The following is a 23,872-nucleotide window of genomic DNA, read 5'->3' as shown; positions in this document are numbered from 1 at the left end:
TGAGGAGTTAAATAAAATATATGATTAAAAATAATTTCACCTATTTCTTTTGACTTTTTAAAATGTAGCTATTAGAAAATTTTAAACTACATATCTGGCTCAAATTATATTTCTATTGGATAGCGCTGTTTTAGACAGAAGCTCAGACTAGTAAGACACATCATTCTATTTGAATCATATCTTACCTGGGAGTCAGCTTGCACCCACCCTTTTCACCGGTGCCCAGGTACAGCGCGGGAGGCTGCATGACCGCAAGCAGCCGCATCACCCCCGGCTACGCCCCCTGAAGGACTACAACAGCCAGCGTGCACTGCGCGCCTCTGGGGGCGGTGCCTGGAAGATCGGCCACCGTGACGTCACGTCCGCTTCGAGCGCGGGTTCTGCTCGCTTCCTCCGAGGGCGCACGTTGTGGAGGTGGGAGGGGTGCGTCCGTGAGGCGGTGGGGTCGCGGGGCCTAGGGGCCGCAAGTGAGGGAGGCCTGGGAATCCTGGGAGGGATGCCCTCTGTTTGACTTTCCTGAGCCCGGTTTGTATAGGAAGAGGTTGTGAGGACGGCGCCTCTCCCAGGTGTGTCCCGTGGGAAAGTGCCACTCCTTCCGTGGAAACGCCAATATGCGCCGCGTGGAGCGCTCTCGCCGCGGGCGCGCGCGGGGCGTGTGGTCCTCGCTCACCTGTACCCTGCCGAGCGGGCCCCACCCCCGGCCTCTGGAGCCGGCACGCTGCTGTGCTGCGGAGGGTATGATGCGGGCGCCTGAGCGAAGTAGTCTCACCTTCCGACACCGCTAAAGCCTTTTCTCCCCGGGCAGCCGACCTCCCTTAACTTTCCTTGAAAAAGAAGTGTGTCCTTAAGCTTTTCGCAACTATTACAACGTGCGATTTTGTGGGCAAAGGAATCCCTGTTTCGCTGAGCTATTGTTGCATATGAAGTTATTCAAGATCTAAGAGATTTGAGTTTTAGTGGACCCAGCATAGCAAAACATTCATTTCAACTATTGTGCACGCTCTTCCAGACTCAGCTACGGGAATGAGGTGACGATACAGTTCTGGGCTGCCTCGTCTTAGGGAGGCACCGTTTATTATGGCAAGTTCTGTCTTCCTTGGCTGTTATGGTCTGTGATGTGTGCCTCTGGTTTAATTTCAGGTTGGTGCCACAGTATCTGCCTTCATACAATATACTGCCTTGTGACGCCCCCCTAGAAATGAGATAGAGATCCCTTGCAAACGGAGGATTCCAGGAGGATTCCAGGATCTCCCTCCCCTGCTTTTCTTTTGCTCCAAGAGACTCAAGACGTATGCTGGTTCTCTGACTTTAAAGTCACGGTTTATGTTAGTTCCTGCCAGATTCTTGTTTTAAATCACTGATTTGGTCTGATTTGCCATGACCATTTATTGCAATAACAGGCCTGCACGTCGGAACTGTTAAAAGATAAAGTGAGGCATATTAAGATTTTGTAAAGAGTTTATTTGAGCATAAATCGATTCCAATCGGGCAGCACCAAACCAGAAGTGGCTGGGAGCTCTCCGGAGATAGGAGCCAGGAGAAAGACAGAGAAAGTGCAGAAGCAAGGAAGGAAATTCTTAATTGGCTATAGTTTGAAGCCTAGTTGTCTGGCTGTGACTGGTTGTCCTTAGCATTTTGATTTTGTAACCTTGAGGCATTTACAAGTTTCCATCTTGGTTTGCTTACATAGGTGGCCAAGGCTTTAGAGCCACATCAGTCTGATGACGTCTTTGTTTAATTAATTTAACACAGTGCAGGGGGCTCATTGTAGAAATACCAGTTTTCAGAAGTTACATGCATTGGGGCTCAGTAAAGCCTCTGTGTTTTAAACATCTAGCTATATCCATCACCATATGATCTCATTTTCTACTAAGAAGCTTTTTATACATTTGAGTCGAAATGAGGTCATTGAGCGAACATCAGTAGAGTCTAGGGAGAGAGTTTCTAACAAAGTATCCTAGGCCACTTTTGGACCTGATCTGCTTAGTGGTTTTTTATTCATGGCTTTCCGTGCCCATTACAGTCCCCCTGCCCCCCAAGGAGCTCAAGGGAAATCAACCAGGAAAATCAAATGTTCTTTTCTGTAATATTAATCATAGTTGACATTATGCTCAACATTGTAGCAATTGCTTTTTAATAAATATTATTTAATCCTCACAGTAGGCCCATGAATTAAATACTACTGTTATCCGTGTTTTAACAGATGAAGAAACAGACACAGAGAGATTGAGTAATCTACACAATATCACACAGTTAATCTGTAGCAAAGCCAGGATTAGAACCCAGAAAGAGTAACTCCAAAACCCACACTCTTCAGCACAGCTCCTTTGAGGAGAAGACATGACTGGTGAAAAACTTCCGGGCTCTGTCGCTTCTCCCCTCTGTGTCATAAAACGTTATAGCAGAAATTAAAGGGTTGCCTTCCTGATGGGGGCATCAGTGGAGATTTACTAGAAGGAAATAAAGAACCAATCTGGTGTTGGGGAGAGAGAAGAGTAAAACATCTGGAAAAGAGGGTGGAAAAGAACATCTACCTGGAAAGATAATCCTTGTGTGTGGAGAGTCTGCCCAAGGCCAGCTGAGGTCTGCAGCCCTGTAGGTGCTATTTCCAAATGAAAAGTAGAGTAGCAAGGATGCTTCCCTCTCATGTGCTTTCGTTTTGAGTGGTAGGTTCAGATTCATTAGAAACATGTCAGATATCCAACATTAAAAACAAACAAACAAACAGAAAAACAGCTTGAAGAAATAGGGTATCTTCTGAGGTTGGTGAGATTTGGGACTTCTTTGATCTTAAAGATGAAAAGGGGGCAGGGAGGTAGTAAGAGAAAATGACCCCCAGAGTTCCAGATAGAGAAACCTCAGTGTGAACACGGTTGGGCTGTATCTGAAAGCCTGGTGAAGCACTGGCACAAAGTTGTAGCATCTTGCACTGGCTCTCCTTTGTGTACTTCTGATGGTTGTGGTTTTTGATCAGGGCCTCAGCAGCAGCTCAAACCATGTGGACCGCAGATGAGATTGCGCGGCTGTGTTACGAGCACTATGGGCTCAGGCTGCCCAAGCAAGGGAAACCTGAGCCCAACCGTGAGTGGACTTTACTAGCAGCCATGGTGAAGATACAGCCTGCAGCTGACCAGGCCTGCAACTCTCCTGACAAACCAGCACAAGGTAAGACGTTCTGTCCTTGGAACACTCCTGCTTCCTGTCAAAGATGGTAGAATTATACATGGCTGTGCAGGGACAGTCGTGGCCAGGTGTAAACTGCAATGTTGGGCATGTTCCCCTGCTCTCCGCCAGGTGGCGCAGTACTTCTGGTGCCGAGAGATGGCCAGGCTGGACCTGCGGTTCTCAGTTGGGTCAGCCCATGGGCATGCTCTGGAGGAATGTGCAGACTTATTAAAGCTGAGGACTGGGGAATGTGCAGATTCTGAAAGCTCACTTAACGATTCGTTCTTTTCCCCTCAGTGATGAAGGAAGTTGTCTCAATGGGAACAGGAACGAAATGCATAGGCCAGTCCAAAATGAGGAAGAGTGGTAAGCCCAGATGGGGTCTAAACATTGTCTGTCTAGGGAACTTTAGGAACTGGTGTCCACGGTGCCCTTTCCTCTCCACCTCAGGACGGTGGGGCCATATTGCTGAGGTGGCTGACCTTTCTATTCCCACTGACTGTCGCTCCAGTTGGAAAGACAGAATTCTTTTAAAGAATGGAAATAAATTGTGGAAACAAAGGCCGCCAGGAACATGCTTTCTGAGTGGATTGAAAGTTGGCCAGTATTTTCATGCTCAAGCTGGAAGTTCCATGGGCTTAGCTCTTCCACATTATATCTGAAGCCCCAGAAAGCAATCTTGAGTTAAATGGAGATTTTTGCACCAAAAAGAAAATGGAAATCCCTTAGAGATTTGGCATCTTCACGTCTTCCTGGAGTTTGCTTCCTCTGTTATCCTAGCCTTGCCTCCTGTATATGAGGGAGCTCTTCTGGGACACTATGGACTGAATTTGGTGGAATTGTATCACCATGAACGCACACTAGGGTACAAAAGATCTCCAGATAAAGACTCCGCTATAAATCAGTAGTTCTCAGCTAGGGGAGATTTTACCCCCCAGGTGACATTTGGCAATATCTGGAGATATTTTTAGTTGTCACAACTCAGGGGAGGGGAGTATGCTGCTGGCCTCTAGTGAGAAGAGGCCAGGAATGCTGCTAAACATCCTACAATACACAGGACAGACCCCCACCACAAAGAATTTTCCAACCCAAAATGTCAATAGTGCTAAGTTAAGGAAACCCTGCTGTAAATGCTCTGCCTTTAAAGATTGTGATGCTTTCTGGCAATGCCCTCCAGGAGCTACATGGCTGTCCTGGGTGCTGGGGCAACTGCTTTGTTCTGCTGCGAGGAACCAGGGCCTCTTGAGGTTCCATATGTCTTCACTAGTGTGCTGTCTTTGCCGCAGGAGACATCCTCAATGATAGCCATGCTGAGATCATAGCCAGAAGGAGTTTCCAAAGGTAAAGCCACATCCCCAGAGAATCTGATTTAGCCTGGGGTGGGGACCCCAGAATTTGCATTTCTGATAAGCTCCCAAGTAATACTGATGATGTCGCCCTGTCACCTACACTTTGGATAACACTGGTCTAGACAGTGGTTCTCATGCTTGAGTGCATATCAGAATCACCTAGAGGGTTTGCTAAAACCCAGATTACTAGGCCCACTCCCAGAGATTATGATTCAGCAGGTCCAGGGTGGAGTGGGAGAAGTTGCACATTTCTAACAAATTCCCGATGTTCAAGGACCACACTTGGAGAATCACTGGTCTAGATCATTCTCATAATTCCAAATCACCAGTCTGCAGTAACTGTTTCTTTCTTATCACCCAGGCAGAGTCTCCCTTTACTACAGAGATTGGTTGTTCCTTCTAAATCCTGCCCCCATTAGGTACCTTCTCCATCAGCTCCACTTAGCAGCCGCCCTGAAGGAGGATAGCATCTTTGTCCCAGGAACTCGGAGAGGACTGTGGAAACTCAGACCAGACCTCTTGTTTGTGTTTTTCTCCAGCCATACACCCTGTAAGTATATTCAAGCCTTTGGATTAATGGTACATTGTCTACTTCCTTATGTTTGTCTTATCGATAGGTAAAAAGATAAAAGATAAAAGGCACTTCCGGCTGAAGTGTAGCTACAACTGATGACAATGCCTTTCTATGAACAGGCCAGTGTGCCTAACCACTTCTCTACCAAGGAAAGGTGAGGGGGCAGGGAGAGCCTCACTCATACCATTATTCAGTTCTCAGTTCCCACTCAGGACTGGGAAGCTTAAAGATAAAACCCCACAAGTTCTGAAACCAACAATAGGGCTTAGAAGTCCAAAGCCCTGAGTTCTGTAGGAATTTATCTTGAAACCTATTTCATTCATTCAACAAATATTTTCTATTTGTCAGGCACACGCTGGGTATATAGCAATGAATAAGACAAGCCCCTTGCTTACCTTCATAGAGCCTTTTAGGGAATGTAGACAGTCATGGTTAGTTAAAGTAAATTTTGATGAGTTTTAAGTGGCTGTACGGATGCTGTGGTTGCATTAGGCAGGAAGACCAGGCCTAAACTGGGGGATCGTTTTGATCCACTGTTTTTCTGTCTTGGAAATTGAGAAGAATTTCTACCCTTTGTAGACAACAGCTCAGGGATGGTAGTAAAATCTCCTCACCCTAAAACCTTTGAAAGAAGGATATAAGATAGTCCTGTGAGTATTAAACTTTAATACATGCAATTAGAACAGAGATAGGTAATCACTGTAATGAGACAGAATAGCTGTCAAGACTTGATCATAACTCAAATCAAAAATGTAATATTTTTGAGAGAGTAAGTCTATCAGAAAAGAGTGGGTTAAGAGTCAAAGGTGAGGGGCCGGCCCAGTGGCACAGCGGTTAAATGCGCACATTCCACTTCGGAGTCCTGGGGTTCACCAGTTGAAATCCCGGGTGTGGACCTGGTACCGCTTGACAAGCCATGCTGTGGTAGGCATCCCACATAGAAAGTAGAGGAAGATGGGCACGGATGTTAGCTCAGGGCCAGTCTTCCTCAGCAAAAAGAGGAAGATTGGCAGCAGATGTTAGCTCAGGGCTAATCTTCCTCAAAGAAAAAAAAGAGTCAAAGGTCAGAAAAATGACATAGGTAGGCAGGGCTCATCCATGCTCTGTTCTTAGCAGTGGGTGCCCTAGTCCAAGGACCAAAGGACATTTCCTAACTCAGTGCTTCTCAAACTGTAATATGCATATGAATCACCGAGGGATGTTGTTGAAATGCAGATTCAAATTGAGTGGGTCTAGGGTGGAACCTACGGTTCTGCGTTTCTGACCAACTCTAGTGATGCCAGTGGTGTTGGTCTGTGGACTGCACTTTAAGTAGCCAAGGCCTAGCTGATCCCAGTGGCAGATGCAGCCTTATTGTGAAAACAGATGCATCTGAGGACCACTGCTAGCCTGACTACCTAATCAAACTACATAAACAGTGGTCCACAGGCTGGCACTGCCCTGTGAGAGTGTACAGGTCCATGGCCAGGTGAGAAGAATCAGGACTATGCAGTGAGTTTTTCAAAAAGCTAATATCTTTCCATGAAAAGGTTAGAGATTTTTATCTTTTTTTTAATAATAGTAGTTAGGATCTTTAAAGATCTTACTTGATGGAATAAAAAGTTGACACTCTTCTGTTGATCTTAAAATCTTCTGGAAATTTTACTGGTCCATGAAATCAAAATCTAGAGCCAGTGATCTAACTCCCCTGGCTCATGGGTAATCTTTTAAAATGTGCTGTCCACATGATTTGTCTGCAGGAAGAAAGAACACTACCTAAAGAATGTGACTATCTGTCTCCCTTGGCATTTATTCCTCATTACTAATTGATAATTTAGTGCCTGGGTTAGTTACTTCAGACTCTTACTTGTGAGTTTTATTAGCATGAGTCAGCTTCTCGAGTTCAAGCATCCATCAAGATCAAATCTCCAAGCCTCCAGAGTGGGAGGTGGGCCCCAGTGAGTTCTCCAAAGGTCCTGTCACCTTGTGAGGTCCCTGAAAGTCTGCCAGCCGGCCTCTCTGGCAACACTCCCACTTCTACATCTCCTGCCTTTCCCACTCTTAGGTTATAAAGACTACAGATGTATTATTTACACACTTTAGAAAAGTGACACACATGAGGTTAGTATTTGAAGAAGTAGCTCCCTTCTCAAGGGGAAGCTGTGTGTTTTACTGACCTCTGGTTTTCTTTGATTCCCTGTAAGCACAGAGTAGGTCAGAAATCTCTGAACCAGCACGGGGACACACCAGTTCTGTAATTTATTGCAAAGTCTTTACTGTGAGGATATGCACAAAATTTCCAAGATGAGGACATTGTGAGCATTGCTTGCCAAATTTACTTAACCATGAAATCAACCACCCACTTTTGTTTTCCAACACATCTTATGGCATAACAGTCCACGAAATGCACTTGGGAAACCATGCTTATTCAAACCAGTGGTTCTCAACTCAGGATGATTTTGCTCCCCAAGGGACATTTGGCAACATCTGGAGACATTTTTCATGGTCAGACTTGGGGGTGCTGTTGGTATCTAGTAGGTGGAGACCAGGGATGCTGCTAACCATCCTATAATATACAGGACAGCCCCCACAGCAAAGAATTATCTGGACCAAAATGTCAATAATGTGGAGGTTGAGAAACCCTGGTCTAAACTGATGTTTCGAAAACTTCCTATGATAAGAATTATCTAGGCTCTGTTAAAATATTCTGTTTTCTAGACCCCCTCCCCACCCCAGAGAGTCTAACTCACTGGGTCTAGGATAGGGTTTTCAACAAGAACCCTGGATTCTTATTGGGATTCTTATTAGGGAAATTTGGGCAAGTGTTCTTTATTCGTATCAGGTCAGCTGGGAGAATAGAATTAAACTTTGTTTAAGGCAGTGGTTCTCAAACTTGAGCTTGCATCAGAATCAGCTGGAGAGCTTGTTAAAACACAGACTGTTGGGTACCACTTCCAGAGTTTCTGATTCAGTAGATCAACTGGGGGTCCCAAGAATGCATTTCTAACAAGTTCCTAAAGAATGCTGATATGGCTGGTCCAGGAGCTCACTTTGAGAACCAGTGGTTTAAGGCGTTCCTTCTCCTGCAGGTGGAGATGCCTCCATTATTCCGATGCTTGAGTTTGAAGATCAGCCTTGCTGTCCTGTCAGTAGAAATTGGGCCAATAACCCATCAGTAAAAGCCAGTGGTAACCTGGAAGCTCCTGAAGATAAAAGGAAATGTGAAGACCCGGACAGTCCTGTGACCAAAAAGATGAGGCTTGAGCCTGGGACTCCAGATGGTGTGGCTCACCATCAGAGTTTTGGCAATCAGGAAAGCAGCCCAGACCCGCCAAGTGTCAGCAGATGTAATCTCACCACAGAGGAACTGGCCACTGTCACTGGAATGGCCCCCAGTGGTGCCAAAGTGGTAGACGTTTACAGAACAGGAGCCAAGTGTGTGCCCGGAGAAGCTGGAGACTCGGGAAAGCCTGGTGCTGCATATCACCAGGTAGGGCTGCTCCGAGTGAAGCCAGGCCGGGGAGACAGGACTTCCTCCATGTCCTGCAGTGACAAGTTGGCACGGTGGAATGTCCTCGGATGCCAAGGGGCACTGTTGATGCACTTCCTAGAAGAGCCCATCTACCTGTCGGCTGTGGTCATTGGGAAGTGCCCATACAGCCAGGAGGCCATGCAGAGAGCACTGACTGGGAGGTGAGACGGCAGGGTGGGAGGGCTCAATTGGAACAGCCTTCCCAGGAGGCAGTCTGAGGGTATGTCCAAAGAGCCTTAAAAATATCCATACGTTTTGATCCAGCAGTTCCACTGCTAGAAGTTTGGCCCAGGGAAATAATTTTAAAAAGTGCTCAAACATTTAGCTTTGTGTGTAGTCATTTTAAAAGGAGAAAAAGGAAACAACTGAAATGGCCAGCAGTAGATTTTTCCTAAAAATAATATTGATGAATATTTAATATGAAAAGATGCTCATGATGTTTAAAGAGCAACTTAGAAGGTAAAATGAGCTCATTTTGGTCTTAAAGTATGTATGCACATAGAAAAAATTGTAGGAGGATATACACCAAGGTATCGGTATGATTACCTCTGAGTTGTGGTATTATGGGTGGTTTTATCTTCTTAGTGATTGTTATATTTTCTAATTTTCCTACAGTGTAAATATATTGCTATTATAATTTTTAAAAACCTTCTAACATTAGTTTTAATTTTTAAAAAGATAAAAGACAAAAGATGACCACTCAAGCGTGGTCTCCCTAAAGAAGGCAGCCAACCCTGATTAATGCTGCAGTAACTGAGAGTAGGTGAAGCCATGGGCAGGGGAAGGGGCCCATGTCAAATACACCACTCCTGAAGCCGACTCCAGGAAGCAGCCCCAGGATAATATTCAGTAATTCCACTGCTGGGTACATACCCAAGAGAAATGAAAACATGCATCCACATGAAAACTTGCAAGTGAATGTTTATGGCAGCGTTAGTCATAATAGCCAAAAAGTGAAACAACCAAAACATCCATCAGCTGGTGAGTGGATAAACAAAAGGTGGTAGATCCATACAATGGAATATTACTCACCCACAAAAAGGAAGGATGTGGATGTAGCATAGATACATGCTACAGCATGGGTGAACCTTGAAACCATTATGCTAAGTGAAAGAAGCTACGTATAAATTATGATTTCATGTCATGAAATGTCCAAAATGGGGAAATCCATAGTGACAGAAAGATTAGTGGTTGCCAGGAGCTGGAGAGTGACTGCTAATTAGGTGTGGGGTGTCTTTTTGGGGTGATGAAAATGTTATAAACTTAGATGGTGGTGATGGTTGCAAAATTCTATGAATATGCTAAAAAACCATTGAATGACACACTTTAAATGGGTGAATTTTATGCTATATAAACTGTATCTCAATAAAGATATTAGGGGGGAGAAAGGCACTGTCCCTAAGACTTTTCTGTGTTTTCCCAGTTCTGAGACTTTCCATTGCTGTGTGTTTAGTTCCAGACCAGCATCGTGTTGGCATCTAGTTTGTGTGAAAGATACAAGAGAAAGAAAGGAAGTTTTAACACTATAAGATAATTTTGGTTTCTGGTGTGTTTGAAGGATTCCCTAGGAAGCAGGTGCCTACAAAGTAATATTTCTGCTTAAGATTTTCAAATCTTTCCAAGCTGGTATCGGAATGAAGTTTAGTGTTATTGAAATCACTGATGGATGGTGACTCAATTCATAGAGTTCTCTCTTCAGAGTGGTGGGAAGGGATCTTCCTCCAGCCATAGGTTTGTAGGATCTAGATTCTATTCTGTCACGCCCTCCTGGAACCCCTCTAATAAATAAAGAAAGAAAGAAATCTACACACCTCCTAAGGCCTTTGCCTCCCACTGAGACTCAGCAGCAGTAATGTGATGGACAGTCCTAGATACTCTTTCTCTAGGAGTGCTCCTTACTGAATGCAATTTCCCTCACATTTAGGTGTCACTACATCTCGGCTTTACCCAAAGGCTTTGGAGTTCAAGAAGTGAAAATACAGCAGTCAGGTTTACTGTTTGAACAGAGCCGCTGCGCAGTGCAGGTGAAAAGAGCTGACGGCCCAGGCCGACTTGTTCCTTGTGGGGCAGGTAAGGGATCCAGGTTCCCGGGGAATAGCTCGTCCCCGGACCGGGGAGTGGCCGGGAGAGGCTGCATGCTCCCAGCCTCGGGAGGCACTTTACCACTTGACTGGTCAATAGTGTGGGCTTGGGAGACATCCACACTAGGTCAAGTTCATGCTCTATGTGACCCTGGGCAACTTACTTACCCTCTCTTGACCTCTGTTTCTTCATCTTCAGATAAGTCTATCGTTTATTTGTCAGGGTTGTTATGAGATTTAAATGAGAAATTCTGTTTCATGCATTCACTCTGTGTCCAGCATATAATAAATATTCAGTGAGTGTTAACTATGATGATGAATCCTGAATCACTTTATATTATTGTACTCCGGAGGCCAAGGGTCAGAGTGGCAATCCTGGTCTCTGACGTCATATCCAGTTCTCATCCAGGTCTGCAGGGGCAGGGAAATATCTTTATTAAAACATCTCTGGCATTTACAGAAAACTGAACAGTTTTAACCCCAGAATCTTATCTTTTCATAGCCATCAGCTGGAGTGCAGTTCCTGAGCAGCCATTAGATGTCACTGCCAATGGCTTTCCGCAGGGAACAACAAAGAAAGGAATCCAAAGCCTTCAGGCCAGGTACAGCATATTGGGGCAGAAGGAGATGTTGGCTGCGCACTCACGTCTCACCACTGTCTAATTCCAGGATATCTTCATCACCCCAAAAAGAAAATCCTGTACCCATAGCTGTCACTCCCCACTCCTCCCTCTCCCTCCCTAATTTACTTTCTATCTCCATGGATTTATCTATGTTGGACATTTCATATAAATGGAATCATATAATATGTGGCCTTCTGAATAATGAATTATGCTGCTATGAACATCTGTATACAAGCTTTTGGGTGATCATATGTTTTCAGTTCTCTTGTGTGTGCCCAAGTAGAATTGCTGAGTCATATGATAATCTTACGTTTAACTTTTGGAGGAACTGCCAGTTTTGATTAGCGTCTGCCTATTTTAAACTCCCACTAGCAATGTATGAAAGTTTAAATGACCTTATATCCTTTACAACACTTACTATTGTCTATCTTTTTTATTGTAGCCATTCTAGTGGGTGTGAAGTGCTGTCTCACTGGGGTTTTGATTTTCATTTCCTAAAAACTAAAGTTGCTGAGCATCTTTTCATATACTTATTAGCCCTTTGTATATCTTCTTTTTGGTGAGGTATAATTGACATACAACATTATGTTAGTTTCAGGTGTACAACATAGTGATTGGATATTTGTGTATATTGTGAAATGATTACCACAATAAGTCTAGTTAACATCCATCACTGTACATAGTTACAGAATTTTTTGTCCTTGTGATGAGAACTTTTAGGACTTATTCTCTTAGAAATTTTCAGATATTTTATATTATTAACTATAGTCACCATGCTGTACATTATATCCCCATGCTTTATTTATTTGATAACTGGAAGTTTGTACCTTTTGACTCCCTTTACCCATTTGCACCCCCACCCCCCACCTCTGGCAACCACCAGTCTGTTCTCTGTATCTATGAGCTTCGCTTTTTGGGGTCTTTGTTTGTTTTTTAGATTCCACATATAAGTGGGATCATATGGAATTTGTCTTTTTCTGTCTGATTTATTTCACTTACCATAATGCCTTCAAAGTCCATCCATGTTGTAGCAAATGGCAGAATTTCCTCATTTTTTATGGCTAAATAATATTCCATTGTGTGTATGTATGTGTGTGTATATATATATATATATCACGTTTTACTTTATCCATTCATCTGTCAGTAGATACTTACATTGTTTCCATATCTTGGCTATTGTAAATAATGCTGCAATGAACATGCGGGGGCGGGGGCGCGTGGATCATATATCTTTTCTTTTTTTGAGGAAGATTAGCCCTGAGCTAACTGCTGCCAATCCTCCTCTTTTTGCTGAGGAAGACTGGCCCTGAGCTAACATCCCTGCCCATCTTCCTCTACTTTCTATGTGGGACGCCTACCACAGCATGGCTTGCCAAGTAGAGCCATGTCCGCACCCGGAATCCGAACCAGTGAATCCCGGGCCACCAAAGCAGAATGTGTGCACTTAACCGCTGTGCCACTGGGCTGGCCCAAAATATATCTTTTTGACTTAGTGTTTTTGTTTTCTTCAGATAAATACCCAGAAGTGAAATTGCTAGATCATGTGGCAGTTCTATTTTAATTTTGTGGGACCCTCCATACTGTTTTCTATAGTGGCGGCACCAATTTATATTCCCCCCAACAGTGCACAGGTTCTCTTTTCTCCACATCCTCTCCAACACTTATTTCTTGTCTTTTTGATAATAGCCGTTCTAACAGGTGTGAGGCAATATCTCATTGTGGTTTTGATTTGTATTTCCCTGATGATTAGTGATGTTGAGCATCTTTTCATGTACCTGTTGGCCATCTGTATGTCTTCTTTGGAAAAATGTCTATTCAGATCCCCTGCCCATTTTTTAATTGGATTGTTTTTTTGCTGTTGAGTTCTATGAGTTCTTTATATATTTTGGATATTAACCCCTTATCAGATATATGATTTGCAAATATTTTCTCCCATTCAGTAGGTTGTGTTGAGTTTCAAGATTTCTTTTTATATACTCTGGATACTAGTCCTTTATCAGATACAAATTTGCAAATATTTTCGTCAGTTCTATGGGTTGTCTTTTCACTTCTCGACAGTGTCCTTTCGAGCACAAAAGTTTTAAATTTTGATGAAGCCCATTTTATCTGTTTTGTTCTTTGGTGACTTGTGCTTTTGGTGTCATATCTAAGAAACCATTGCCTAATCCAAAGTCACAAAGATTTACTCTGTGCTTTCTTCTAATAATTTTGTAGTTTTAGCTCTTATGTTTAGGACTTTGATCCATTTTGAGTTAATTTTTCTGTAAGGTGTGAGGTGGGGATCCAACTTCATTCTTTTCCATGTGGATATCCAGTTGTTCCAGCACCTTTTTTGGGAAAGACTACTCTTTCACCTGGGAGATTTTAAAAAGAACACTTGCTTGGGCCTTGCCTCTTGGGATTCTGGTTTAGTAGGTCAAGGTTGGAACCTAAGAATTGTTTATGAAGCTCCACAGTGGTTTGGACTGGTGAAAAGGGCACCATGGAAATAGGAGTTTGTGTCTTCAGATTGGCTTTTACTGAAGTATAGAGCTTGTGGGCCACTGGACTCGGGTTTCATCCTTGTGTGTTTGGAGGTTCACACATCACATCTGTCTTGCTGGTTCTTCTCTTGCTCAGCCGATCTCACCCACTCTGCTTTTCCCTCCCACTGAGCCACAGGTGGGCTGCCTGAGGGTGAGAGGGGAGGGGCTGTGGGGGAGCAGCCTCTCCACCAAAGGTATTTCCATCTCAGTCTGGATTGAGTTGCCACTGAGTGACTGTTGTAGGACTCCCACAATTTAAGGTAGTCCTTTTCATTCTAAGTTGCTTTTCCATTTCTTATCACACCCTTATAAAAAGTTGTGTTGTAATTAAAGTTCACAGATGGACTTGTTTCTTTTCTTTTTGACATGCTTATTTGTCTGCCTCAACACAAACAAGAACAACTTACATCTTTTCAGACTTTAAAAAAAATGTTTTCTTCATTACAGCCACTAACCAGGGTTCAAATAGCCTAAATGGCAGACTCAGCCTGTCTCCTGGTGGCCTAGGATGTTGAATTGAGTAATATTTACGAAATTGTCAGGGGTAGAGATTTTTGGACCAGTTTTTCCCCAAGGGCCTTCCTGACCTCTAACCTCTGTTTACACCTGTAAAGGACCAACTGTTAGCCACAGACCAGGATTTGTGAGTAGAGCAAGTCATGGGGACAGGAACCACATTTCCTGCTGAACCCTGTTTTTCCTGTTAGTGACAGACCAACAGCAGTTCATACTGGCCCCACCCACCTTACTGTGGCTTCCATTTGCTACTTTACTCAGGTCTAAAATGCTTTTCTTCAGTATGAATCCACACCTTCTTTTACTTGAAAGGCTCAGCTCAGGGCCGGCCCAGTGGCATAGTGGTTAAGGTCGTATGCTCCGCTTTGGTGGCCTAGGGTTCATGGGTTTGGATCCTAGGCACAGACCTGCATACCATTCATCAAACCATGCCGTGGTGGCATCCCACATACAAAGTGGAGGAAGACTGGCACAGATGTTATCTCAGGGACAACCTTCCTCAAGCAAAAAGAGGAAGGTTGACAAGAGATGTTAGCTCAGGGACAATCTTGCTCACCAAAAAATAAAAGCCCAGTTAAGCTACTGCTGCCTTCTGGCTCAAAATTACCATCTTTTCTCCAAATTCCTCCGGTGCTTTTCTCCAGCTTGTCCCAATATGTCACTGCTTTCTGTGTGATTGAGAGTGCATCATCTTCTGACCCTGGCTCTGTCTCCAGTTATCTGGGTGACTTTGGACAAGTCCACTTGCTCTCCGCGTCTCAGTGTGTTCATATCTGTAAAATGAGGACATTGGAGTAGAGATCTGAGGTCCTGACACATTGTGGATGTCTCTTCATTTGGAAGGCAAATGCCATACAGGGGGAAGTACATGGTGGAAAGAGCAGGAGCTGTGTAGTTCAAGAGACCAGTGTTTAATTTCTTGGCCCCTTTCTCGCCAGTTGTGTGAACTTGGGCAGATCCCTGTACCTCTCTGAGCCTCTGTTTCCCCAGCTATAAAGCAAGGGTAACTGACAGTATCTGTCACACAGAAATACTATGAGAATTGAATGAGAAGAGCGTGGTGCAGGGCTTGATAGACACCTTGTTAGGACTGGTTTCCTCTTCAGTCGTCAGATGAAGCTTCAGATCATGTGTGAAAGAGCCAGAGTTACTTTCATTCAAAAGAGCAGCAGCTGCTGGGGAGAAAGCAGGTTTTTCTCACTGTGTATTCCTGAGTGCTGGCATCCTGGGACCTCCTTTAGAACTGGGAGGAATATGAGGGGCCGGCCCAGTGACGCAGTGGTTAAGTGCGCACGTTCTGCTTCAGTGGCCTGGGGTCCTCTGGTTCAGATCTCGGGTGCAGACATGGCACTGCTCATCAAGCCATGCTGTGATAGGCGCCCCACATATAAAGTAGAGGAAGATAGGCCTGGATGTTAGCTCAGGGCCAGTCTTCCTCAGCAAAAAGAGGAGGACTGACAGCAGATGTTAGCTCAGGGCTTATCTTCCTCAAAAAAAAAACTATGAGGAATATGAACTCAGGCTTGGATGTTAGAGACATTTAATATGCTAGTGCAGCACTAGAAGGAAATATTTTATTTAAGTCTTTGTGTTTTTTACAAGCGATGAGATGAACCATATAAAGGACTCTTATTGCTAAGAAGCTAATTTTGCTCTGCCTCTTATAGGCAAATCCTCTTCCCATCCCAGTCAAGAGACCAGAGATAGGGCTAGATTGAAAATATCAATATGAATGTATAATCTTTAAAAAATTACATGTGTATATCTTAAGGCTTACATATATTTCAGTAAAGTTTTATGATTTTCTTCATGTAAATTTTTTTTTTTTTTGAGGAAGACTGGCCCTGAGCTAACATCCATGCCCATCTTCCTCTACTTTATATGTGGGACTCTTGCCACAGCATGGCCAGACAAGAATGCATAGGTCTGCACCCAGGATCCAACCCGGAGAACCCCGGGCCACCAAAGCAGAACATGCGAACTTAACCACTACCCCACCAGGCTGGCCCCCTTCATGTAAATCTTTCACATCTTTTTTATTAGATTTACTCTTTGAATGTTGTATTAGTTAGCTATTGCTGTGTAACAAATGACCCCCCCCCCAACTTAGTGGCTTAAAACAACAATCAACATTTGTTATTTCATACAACTTTTGTGAGTCAGGAATTTGGGAGGAACTTAGCCAGACATTTCTAACTCAGGGACTTATGAGGTTGCAGTCCATTGTGTCAGCGGGGGCCGCACTCATCTGAAGGCTTGACTTGGGTGGAGGATCCGATTTCAGAATGGCTCACTCACATGGCTGACAGGTCAGTGTTGGCTGTGGCAGGAGGCCTCAGTGCCTCACAACTTAGATCTCTCCATAAGGCTATGAGTATTCGTCTTTATAGCATGGTAGCTGGCTTCCCCCAGAACAGACGATTCAGGAGAGCAAGGCAGAAGCCACGGTGTCTTTTATGACCTAGCCTCAGAAGTCACACTCCATCTGTGATCTCCTCAAGTCGGCCCTATTCAGTGTGGGAGCGGATTGCACAGAGGCATGAATTCCAGGAGGCAGGAATCACCATCTCAGAGGCTGGCTACCACAGATGCTGTTTTAAGTAATTTCCTTTTATTTCATTTTCTGGTTTTTGCTTTTGCAGTCGACTTCTTGTTTCTCTCTGTTGCAGTTGATGTTTGTATCCAGCAACCTTGCTAACTCTCATTATTCTAATTTGCCTGGGAATTCTTTAGGAATTTCTTAATGTAGACAGTCTTTTGCAAATAGTATTTCCTTTCCATTCCTCCATTGCTTTTATTTCTCTATCTTGACTTACTGTGCTGGCTAGAACTGACAATGTCACAGTCATCTGCAAATAATGACTTTGGTTTTTGCTTTTCAATCATTATTCCTTTTATTTCTTGTCTTACTGACCAGAACCTTCTGTATAATATTAAATAAAAGTAGTGACAGCAAGTACCCGTGTTTATTCCTGATTTTTAAGGACATATATTTGCTGTAGGATTTTTGTAGATACCTTTTATGAATTTAAAAACTATATTTCTAAGTCCTAGTTTGCTAAAAGATTTTAAATCATTCAATAGATGTTGAATTCTCACAAATGCTTTTTCTGCATATATTGTCCTCATAATTATATTATTTTTCTCCTTTAATCTGTTATGAAATGAGTTCCATTAGTTTTCTGGTTTTGGTGAGTTTTTTTTTAATGTTAAAGCAACCTATATTCCTGAGTGCCAGCAGCCACTCTAGCACAGTTAAGCCCAGGGACAGCAGCATGTGGGGCTCAGGGTTCCCCTTTAAGCAGTGATTCCCACAGTAGGCTAGGTCCCAGCCAGGTAAGGGAGCTTTTCAGCAGACTGTACAATCCCCTAATATATACCAGTTATGGCCACCGTATCCCAGCTGATGGAATGATTTGCGAGGACAGTGAAGAGTCTGTTATATAAAGATGAGACTGCACATTGTTGGCACACACAACAGTTCCCAACTTCTAGATTAACTCATGAATTGTGTATATGAGGAAAGGAAGGAGGCACATATCATCCAGCAATCCACAGCCAACATGGATGGGCAAAACCAGGAAGGCCCGAGTGGGCTGGTAGGAAGGAATCCACACTCACTTCCTTCACTGTTCCAAACTATGACCTCCATTGAAGCTTGATGTTAAAAGCAAAGGATTGTCCTCCAAAAGCCCACAATGCCCATAGGGAGAGTCTGGAGATTCTACCTCAGGCGGTTCATGCAAGTGGAGTTTGTAACCACAGTTCACACAGGAAACAACACTGAAGTCTTTGAAACAAAACTTTCAATTTCTTGTAAGCAATATTACCAGCTCTCTTGAAAGAAGGAAGCCAGACGTGGCTGATAGGTTTCCTGGGGGGAAATTTCACAATTCCACCTTCATCTTTACCCCATTTGAACCTGTCACCTCGATAATTTCACCTCTGGTGACATTTCTTAAGATGAGATTCATTTTTGTGCCTCGACCTAATCAGACAGTTGGGCCTAGATTTTCTCTTTGCCAAACACAGGTGAAAATGGTGCTCATTCAAACCTAAACACCATGTGAAGCCTGATGTCTTTGATAGGGGCCTGGTACCTAGTAAACACTTAATAAATCCTCTTTGTCTTCTTTTTCCAAACAGATCCCGAATCAGCAAAGTGGAACTCTTTAGGTCCTTCCAGAAGCTGCTAAACAGTATTTCAGAGGACAAGTGGCCAGATTCCCTCAGGTGATGCTATTGACCCATGTTTTTTCATATTTAGGAAGACTTTGGGTTGAATTCTGCTTAAAGAATGGCAGGAAGCTTTGGCAGGAATGGTGTTTCAGTAAGCAAGGGGGCGTTTCTTACTGACCACATGCTCTTCTGTCCCACAGCCCCACTTGCACGTTGTGTATGATCTGAGGTGTAGAGGATGGTACAGAGTCACAAGAGACTAGGGGTAGAATTGGGGCTTGGCCCGTTCCAGGCCCTCCTTTTATTCCACCTCCAGACGGAGAACATTGTGGAAATGTGAGTGCTTCAGGAGCAATATATTCTGTTAAGAACATTACTGTCTTCTCTTTTTTCTTTTGTTCACATCAGTGATTGTGAACTGCAGCTCCACAATTTAAATCACTTCCACACGGGAATGTAGAGAACTATAAAACCACTCCTTGGGCAGGTGGGTGGTTGCAATTCAGGTGCAGAGTTGGGCCAAACTTCACAGGGTAAGAGCACAGTCCTACAAACTGCCCTCACTTCAGATGCCAGCCACAAGCTCAGGGGCCCCCAAGCCACTCACACTTCTGATCAACTGACTACAAATTCCGGGGTTCCCCTTACTCCCTCAGGTTCGATAATGCACTAAAACAAAACTCACAGAACCCAGGAAAGCCCTATACTTACACTTACTTTTTATTGTAAAGGGTACAAATCAGGACCAGCTAAAAGAAGGGACACATAGGGCAAGGTGTGGGAGGGTCCCAAACACAATGCTTCTGTGTCCTCAGGATGTGTGACCCTCCCAGCACATCACTGTATCACCAACCAGAAAGCTGACCCGAACTGCAGGGTCCAGGGTTTTCTATTGGGATTTCATTAATAAGCATGATTGATTGAATCCTTGGCCACATAACGTGATTGAACTCGATCTCCATGTCCCCCTACCCCCTAGGAAGTCAGACTGTTATCAGGAGGCTCAAAGCTTACAGCTCTCTAATCCTGTAGTTGGTCTTTCTGGCATGACCAACCCCACCCTGAAACTATCATTTTACCGTGAGTCACTTCATTGTGTGATCTGAGGGATCCACCATGAATAACAAAGACATTCCTATCACTTGGGAAATTCTAAGGGTTTAGAGGTTTCCTCCCAGGAACTGGCAACCAAGACTAGCCAAATTCTTTATTATACAACAGTGGGGAGCTAAGGAGGAACTGGCAGCTGCTGTGTGAAGAGGCTAGCCTTTGTTGCCACCATGATGCCTACTCAGTATTGATGCCCTCCAGTCATCTGTGGTCAGTTTGCTTGTTTCTTGTCCGGAAAAATGAATCAAACTGGAACTGGCTGGGTTTGCATCCATTCTGTGTGTCAATAAAAACAAATCTGGACTCAGGTCAGGAGAGACTTTATTCAAAAGGATTATTGCAACAAGAGAAGGAGACTACTGCAATAGGAGGAGGAGTAATGTAGTTGGGAGAGGACTCCAATCGTAAGATCTTTAAGCCTCCCAAAGGGCAGACAGAAGGAGTTTTCTTTCACAGGGAGGGGTAAACAAGGCTAGGAAGAACCGGAACCAGGGTGTAGGGTGAGCAGGTGGTGTGATGGGACAGTTGAGTAGGAAATGTCTTTTCTTGGGGTCAGTCAGTTCTCCAGAGGGGCTGTTAAGAAGGCTTTGTTACACGTGAGCCAGGCTGGGGTGGGTCAGAGTTCAGGGGTCTAAGGGGAGGAGAGAAGCATAACTCATGTTGCTGAGATAGGTCAGTGGGTACAGACAGTTCAGCTAACCATTATGAGACCAAAAAATGGGAATTTGGAGGGTGTGTGTCTGGCCTTGTCATAGGTAAACAAGGGGGGCATCCATGAGTCTAAGTCATAGAGAAGGGCCATTCTTTGCAGTCAGCTGTTCCCCAGAACACAGAAGAGTAGGAGGGTGATTTCTTAACCATAGCTGTTTTCTGGGAACACAGGGGTCAGGTAAAACTTAACATTGTCATTTGTGGGATCCCACCTATTAACCATCAAAAAACTGTGGGAAATTGATGAGGCATTGTTTGCTACACTTAGCAACTTTGTTCCTGCTGAAGTGAGCTAAGAAACTGTTTGGTCTCTTCAGATCCTAGCAAAGAATGAAAGAGTAGAAGCGTGATAAAACTGGATCAATAAGACATGAGTCTCAGTTTCTTCAACTAAAAGATGGCAAGAACAGAGTTCAAGGTTGGGCCAAGTTGAGAAGAAAGCTCAGAGGAGCCTGACTCAAGTTTGGTCAAAGGAGAGAGTCTTTGTCACAAGAAAATCTTTTAACTGGATTTAAGTATTAAAAATATTACTCAGCATGTCAGCCATTCTTTAGCAGTCAGAGGCAGTTAAGCGATTTGGGAAGGGGTGTTGGCTGGTGGTACACAGGAGTGTAGTGTATGGTTAAGATGGAAAGCACCTTAGTTTACTGAGGAAAAATGCAGCTAAGTTTCTAATGGCTAGATCCTCTGGTGGAAATTATAGATGCTGAGAAAATTCAGGGGCTGGCCCCGTGGCCAAGCGGTTAAGTTTGTGCACTCCGCTTCAGCAGCCCGGGGTTTCACCTGTTCAGATCCTGGGTCTGACCTGGCACCACTCATCAGACCATGCTGAGGTGGCGTCCCACATAGCACAACCAGAAGGACCTACAACTAGAATATACAACTAGGCACTGGGAGGCTTTGGGGAGGAGAAGAAGAAAAGAAGATTGGCAACAGATGTTAGCTCAGGTGCCAATCTTTAAAAAAAAAAAATTCAAACCAAAAAGTAGATACAGTTATTCTTGTTTTATCTGATTCCGCCAGGATCAGACACAACTAGCATTCTGTTTATTCTTGCCCATTTTAATCCATGTTGCTTTCTAGTGAATTATTTACAAAGGAGACAGAGTCGCTCTAGGAAAGTGTACCAGAATCCTCAGTTGCTACGTCTCTTGTATAAACCTGTGCAGTGGATTTCTCAGGTGTCTCGTTGGCCACAGTGGTGAACTGTTCACTGAGAACCTGTGTGCTTGGTGGTGTGTGTGCATTAGGGTGCGGAAGCTAGAGACATACCAAGAGTACAAGGAAGCTGCATCTGCTTACCAGGAAGCCTGGAGTGCACTCCGGAAGCAGGCTTTTGGATCCTGGATCAGAAACCCACCGGATTATCACCAGTTTAAATGAGAAGAGAAAGTTTGCAGAGAACTTACTGGCAGCAGTGTGTTTTCAGCCCTTCATACCAGACTGCCTTGCCTTCTTCCTTTGTGCTGGACAAGTCTTAGCTTTTCTTGTGGCTGAGTCAGGAAAAAGAGTCTGCCATCTACCAGAGCAACATATCTCTTCTATGTAAGATGGATGGAATTCCAAAACATGGAACAATCGATCTATAGTTGATTGAAGTAGCTCTCTGCTAAAATAGCATCTCACTAATGGCCCTGGTATCCATCCTAACTTGTGTTTTATTGCTTCTCTAAAGTATGGAATAAGAATTTGGAATATAATGCTTTAAAAGTACTCTGCACAGGCCGGCCCGGTGGCGCAGTGGTTAAGTTCACATGTTCCACTTCCGTGGCCCGGGGTTCACCAGTTCGGATCCCGGGTGCACACATGGCACCGCTTGGCAAAAGCCATGCTGTGGTAGGCATCCCACATATAAAGTAGAGGAAGATGGGCACAGATGTTAGCTCAGGGCCAGTCTTCCTCAGCAAAAAGAGCAGGATTGGCAGCAGATATTAGCTCAGGGCTAGTCTTCCTCAAAAAAAAAAAAAAAAAGAACTCTGCAGTAGCTCCATTTCATGTGTCCCTTCACTGATTCAGCAAATATTTATTGGGTTGAGGTGATGCTTGAATCTCTGCAAGTTTGAGAGCTTCACCTGGCATATATATTTTGTATACCTAGCCTTTCTTCCTTCCAAGAGCCACTCTTTCCTGCTCTATCCAGGGAACTTGGTTAAAGTGAACCTTACTCCTTGGCTCCAGGAATGTGAGCCAGCCCTGGACAGTCCTGGAACTATCGCCAGAGCTATCAGGAAAGAGTCTCCTCTTGTATCAGGAGCAGTAAGGGCCACATAGTCTTGGGACTGCCTATGGCTGCCTTTGCCTACCGAATAAAGACAGCCAGCTGGAGAATGAAGGCAGTCAAGAAGGAAACAGCCAGAGAATCAGAGCTCTCGGGATCTTGTTCGGATGCCTGAAGCTAGTGCCCACCCTGGACTTCAGTTATGGGAGATCAGTTCCTGTTGTTGTTCTGAGTAAGCCTGTTTGAGATGATTTTCTATGACTTTCAATGGAAAGAGTTCTGTCTAAATGGCCAAAACTCCCTGTAGCAAATCAGCAACAGACCTAGCAACCAATCCTGTTTGAGCCAACACCTAATATTTAACACTCAACCTCGTCACACCTTGAATTATTTCCTGAATATGGAAGCTCTCCATGTTCACATGACTCAAGGTCCCTGTTGATTCTTCTTTTTTTTATAGCTTTAAATATTTTTCAATAGCAACCTTATTGAGATATAATTCACATACTATAGAATTCACCCATTTAAAGTATACAATTTAGTGGTTTTTACTATATCCACAGAGTTGTGCAACTAGCACCACAATTTTAGAACATTTTTGTTCTAAATTTTGGGGGACACTGTTCAACCCAGTACAGTATCCATTAGGAGTCACTCCTCATTTCCCCTCAACTCCCCTAGAACAAGTGATAATAATCTACTTTCTGTCTCTGTGGATTTACCTATTCTGAACATTTCATATAATGGAATCATACAATATGTGGTTTTTGTGACTGGCTTCTTTCACTTAATGTTTAAGATTCATGATGTAATATGAATTGGTAGCATGAATCAGTACTTTATTCCTTTTTATGGAATAAAAATCACATTCAGTTGTATGAATATACCACGTTTTGTTTATCCAGTCGTCAGTTAATTGACATTTAGGTTGTTTCCATTTTTTGGCTATTGTGGATAGTGCTGCTATAAACATTCGTGTACAAGTTTGTGTGTAAACATATGTTCTTAAATTTTAATTACCAAAGTAATATATGTTTGTCATAACAAGTTATCCTTGAATTCTTTTTTTTTTTTTTTTTTGAGGAAGAATAGCCCTGAGCTAACTACTTCCAGTCCTTCTCTGTTTTTCTGAGGAAGCCTGGCCCTGAGCTAATATCCATGCCCATCTTCCTCTGCTTTATGTGTGGGACGCGTACCACAGCACGGCGTGCCAAGCGGTACCATGTCCGCACCCAGGATCCGAACCAGCAAACCCCAGGCCACCGAGAAGCAAAATGTGCAGACTTAACCGCTGCGCCACCAGGCCAGCC

At 43.8% G+C, this 23,872-nt stretch overlaps 1 protein-coding gene across 5 annotated transcripts; it reads left to right on the top strand.

The window, feature by feature from the left end:
- The first annotated feature begins 363 nt into the window (after positions 1-363).
- On the top strand, positions 364-22,166 carry ADAT1 (adenosine deaminase tRNA specific 1). 5 transcript variants are annotated; one of them, XM_046680261.1, is made up of 11 exons: positions 389-414; positions 1,010-1,140; positions 2,975-3,165; positions 3,463-3,531; positions 4,452-4,506; positions 4,934-5,064; positions 8,157-8,760; positions 10,524-10,669; positions 11,183-11,282; positions 18,491-18,577; positions 21,595-22,166. In XM_046680261.1, the coding sequence occupies exons 2-11, from the start codon at positions 1,106-1,108 to the stop codon at positions 21,725-21,727; spliced, it is 1,551 nt and encodes a 516-aa protein (XP_046536217.1). In that variant the 5' UTR covers positions 389-414; positions 1,010-1,105; the 3' UTR covers positions 21,728-22,166. The 5 variants fall into 5 exon arrangements, 4 of the variants coding, with proteins under 4 accessions (XP_046536218.1, XP_046536217.1, XP_046536219.1 ...); XR_006891372.1 differs by having other exon boundaries at positions 390-414; positions 18,491-19,843; positions 21,595-21,650; XM_046680262.1 differs by lacking the exon at positions 1,010-1,140 and having other exon boundaries at positions 364-414.
- The last annotated feature ends 1,706 nt before the right edge of the window (positions 22,167-23,872 follow it).

Source organism: Equus quagga, chromosome 13, assembly GCF_021613505.1.
Source record: "Equus quagga isolate Etosha38 chromosome 13, UCLA_HA_Equagga_1.0, whole genome shotgun sequence".
Classification (NCBI taxonomy): domain Eukaryota; kingdom Metazoa; phylum Chordata; class Mammalia; order Perissodactyla; family Equidae; genus Equus; species Equus quagga.
The sequence above is the reverse complement of the archived record's forward strand: the minus strand, read 5'-3'. Positions and strand labels throughout refer to the sequence as shown.

Bases quoted from the DNA above. Each gene is read 5' to 3' on its own strand.
- ADAT1 (XM_046680261.1), top strand. From the start codon at position 1,106: ATGGTCTGTGATGTGTGCCTCTGGTTTAATTTCAG. The intron at 1,141-2,974 runs GTTGGTGCCACA...GTTTTTGATCAG, and splicing joins TGCCTCTGGTTTAATTTCAG to GGCCTCAGCAGCAGCTCAAA. The intron at 8,761-10,523 runs GTGAGACGGCAG...CCTCACATTTAG, and splicing joins CAGAGAGCACTGACTGGGAG to GTGTCACTACATCTCGGCTT.